The sequence below is a fragment of the Rattus rattus genome, chromosome 2, assembly GCF_011064425.1.
Source record: "Rattus rattus isolate New Zealand chromosome 2, Rrattus_CSIRO_v1, whole genome shotgun sequence".
NCBI classification, from domain to species: Eukaryota; Metazoa; Chordata; class Mammalia; order Rodentia; family Muridae; genus Rattus; species Rattus rattus.
This window is the reverse complement of record NC_046155.1, coordinates 105116462-105119082: the sequence shown is the minus strand read 5'-3', so window position 1 is coordinate 105119082 and position 2621 is coordinate 105116462. Positions and strand designations below refer to the sequence as shown.

General features: G+C 41.7%; 1 protein-coding gene across 1 annotated transcript; it reads left to right on the top strand.

The window, feature by feature from the left end:
* The first annotated feature begins 1637 nt into the window (after window positions 1-1637).
* LOC116894169 (olfactory receptor 226) lies at window positions 1638-2621 on the top strand. The gene has a single exon (XM_032895885.1). The coding sequence runs from the start codon at window positions 1638-1640 to the stop codon at window positions 2619-2621; it is 984 nt and encodes a 327-aa protein (XP_032751776.1).

The window sequence follows — 2621 nt, the reverse complement described above, 5'->3', positions numbered from 1 at the left end:
GGATGTCATTGTGGAGCCAATAGGGCACCATGATTTGTTCTAAAAAGAGGAGTAAAATCTAATGATTTGAATTTTAGGAGACAGATCATAGGTATAGAAAAATTTTAGTTCATATCTAAAATATTGCTTTTCTTTTCCCAATGTGTAAGTATGAATATACAAAATATTAAATATTGAAGATGAAGTTTTGAGACTAAGGAAGTCAAAGAACATTGAGTGGCATACAAGGAAGATGGATGTCAATGGTCACGTCTAAGGTTATGAAGGACAGTTGTAGCTGTTAACTTTCCATATAAGTAGCTAGCATACCAACTGGACAATGGTGGTACATGCCTTTAATTTCAACAACTCGGAAGGAGAGGCTGGCAGTTTCTGAGGTTGAGGTCAGCATGGTTTACAGAGTGACTTTCAGGACAGCCAGAGTTACATAAAGAAAGTCAGTCTCAAAAATCATACCAAAGCAAAACAAAATAAATAAACAAAATGAAGTTAGCATGTCAGTAACATTCTTACTGAGAAAAATGTCAAAGACTCAAGGATTAATAACCTAGAATAAAAAGAGAAATACAGCTCTGAAAGCTTTATTAGAGTTTGTGAATACATTTTCTCCTATCTATAGGTCAGGCAATAAAAGAGTCAGGGAAGAAACTTCTGGGAGCAAAACCACTCAGATATCCAGAAGACTCTGCTTAATCGTCCATTGTGGTCTGTCTTCCATCCTTATGCCCTATGACCATAAAGGCACTGACTGAAAACAATTCTTTGTTCACATGAATTGTTAGGTGGGGATGCCAACTTCTCTCTCATTCAGAGAACACTTGAGGATTTGGAAGAAAAAATTCTGACTTTGTTATTAAGTTTTTAACAAAGGGGAGGTCTCTACAGACTATTAACTTTGTCTTGATGCTAAAGGAATGGTCTTATTGGAAGAGAGTTAGCCAAAATTTCAGAACCGGTGGACTTTACGGGACTCACATCATCCAATGCCTACTTCATGTCCTGATATCTGGGTGAGTTCTAGACGTTCTTAAGTTTTAAGTTCTTGAGTCCCATAGTTGCTGTAATCCTTGGTTTTCTGCCTTAGCCTTCTTGCTTTGCAGGAAAAGGTTGTGTTCCTAGCTGAACTCACTGATTCCCTCTCTTGAATGTAAATCTAGAATGCATGCTGCCTAAATATTTCACAGGTTTTTAAGTTACACATTCCTGGTTCCACTTTTAAAAATCTATATGACTAGGAACAGGTCATTTTATTTTCTGTGTTTGTTTAATTACTTTTATGAGATGAATCAAGTTTATGTTTTCACCATCAGCATTTATGGCTCTGATTTCTTCTTGTCTTTGCATAGGATTAAAAGACAGACATTGGGACTGTTGCCTCCCCCCTGCCCTGTGCTATTTCTCAGTGCATAATTCTCCAAGGGCTAGAGGCATTTTCACAGTGTCTATAATACACAGTCATTTATTTTTGTCTCTGGTTTTTTGGCTTATCACTCAGCTCATCTAATAGCTATTATTAATTGCACATACCACAAGCATTGCAACCTATCAGAGTACAGTCACTAAGCTAGAATCTTGCTGCTGCTTTTATGAGATACCTTGGTCTCATCTCTTGGAGAGGAGTGAACAAGACTGAAATCATGGAGCGAAGGAACCACAGTGGGCGAGTGAGTGAATTTGTGTTGCTGGGTTTCCCAGCTCCTGCCCCACTGCGAGCACTACTATTTTTCCTTTCTCTTCTGGCCTATGTGTTGGTGTTGACTGAAAACATGCTCATCATTATAGCAATTAGGAACCACCCAACCCTCCACAAACCCATGTATTTTTTCTTGGCTAATATGTCATTTCTGGAGATTTGGTATGTCACTGTTACGATTCCTAAGATGCTCGCTGGCTTCATTGGTTCCAAGGAGAACCATGGACAGCTGATCTCCTTTGAAGCATGCATGACACAACTCTACTTTTTCCTGGGCTTGGGTTGCACAGAGTGTGTCCTTCTTGCTGTGATGGCCTATGACCGCTATGTGGCTATCTGTCACCCACTCCACTACCCCGTCATTGTCAGTAGCCGGCTATGTGTGCAGATGGCAGCTGGATCCTGGGCTGGAGGTTTTGGTATCTCCATGGTTAAAGTTTTCCTTATTTCTCGCCTGTCTTACTGTGGCCCCAACACCATCAACCACTTTTTCTGTGATGTGTCTCCATTGCTCAACCTGTCATGCACTGACATGTCCACAGCAGAGCTTACAGACTTTGTCCTGGCAATTTTTATTCTGCTGGGACCGCTCTCTGTCACTGGGGCATCCTACATGGCCATCACAGGTGCTGTGATGCGCATCCCCTCAGCTGCTGGCCGCCATAAAGCCTTTTCAACCTGTGCCTCCCACCTCACTGTTGTGATCATCTTCTATGCAGCCAGTATTTTCATCTATGCCAGGCCTAAGGCACTCTCAGCTTTTGACACCAACAAGCTGGTCTCTGTACTCTACGCTGTCATTGTACCGTTGCTCAATCCCATCATCTACTGCTTGCGCAACCAAGAAGTCAAAAGAGCGCTACGTCGCACTCTGCACCTGGCCCAGGACCAGGAGGCCAATACCAACAAAGCCAGCAAAAATGGTTAG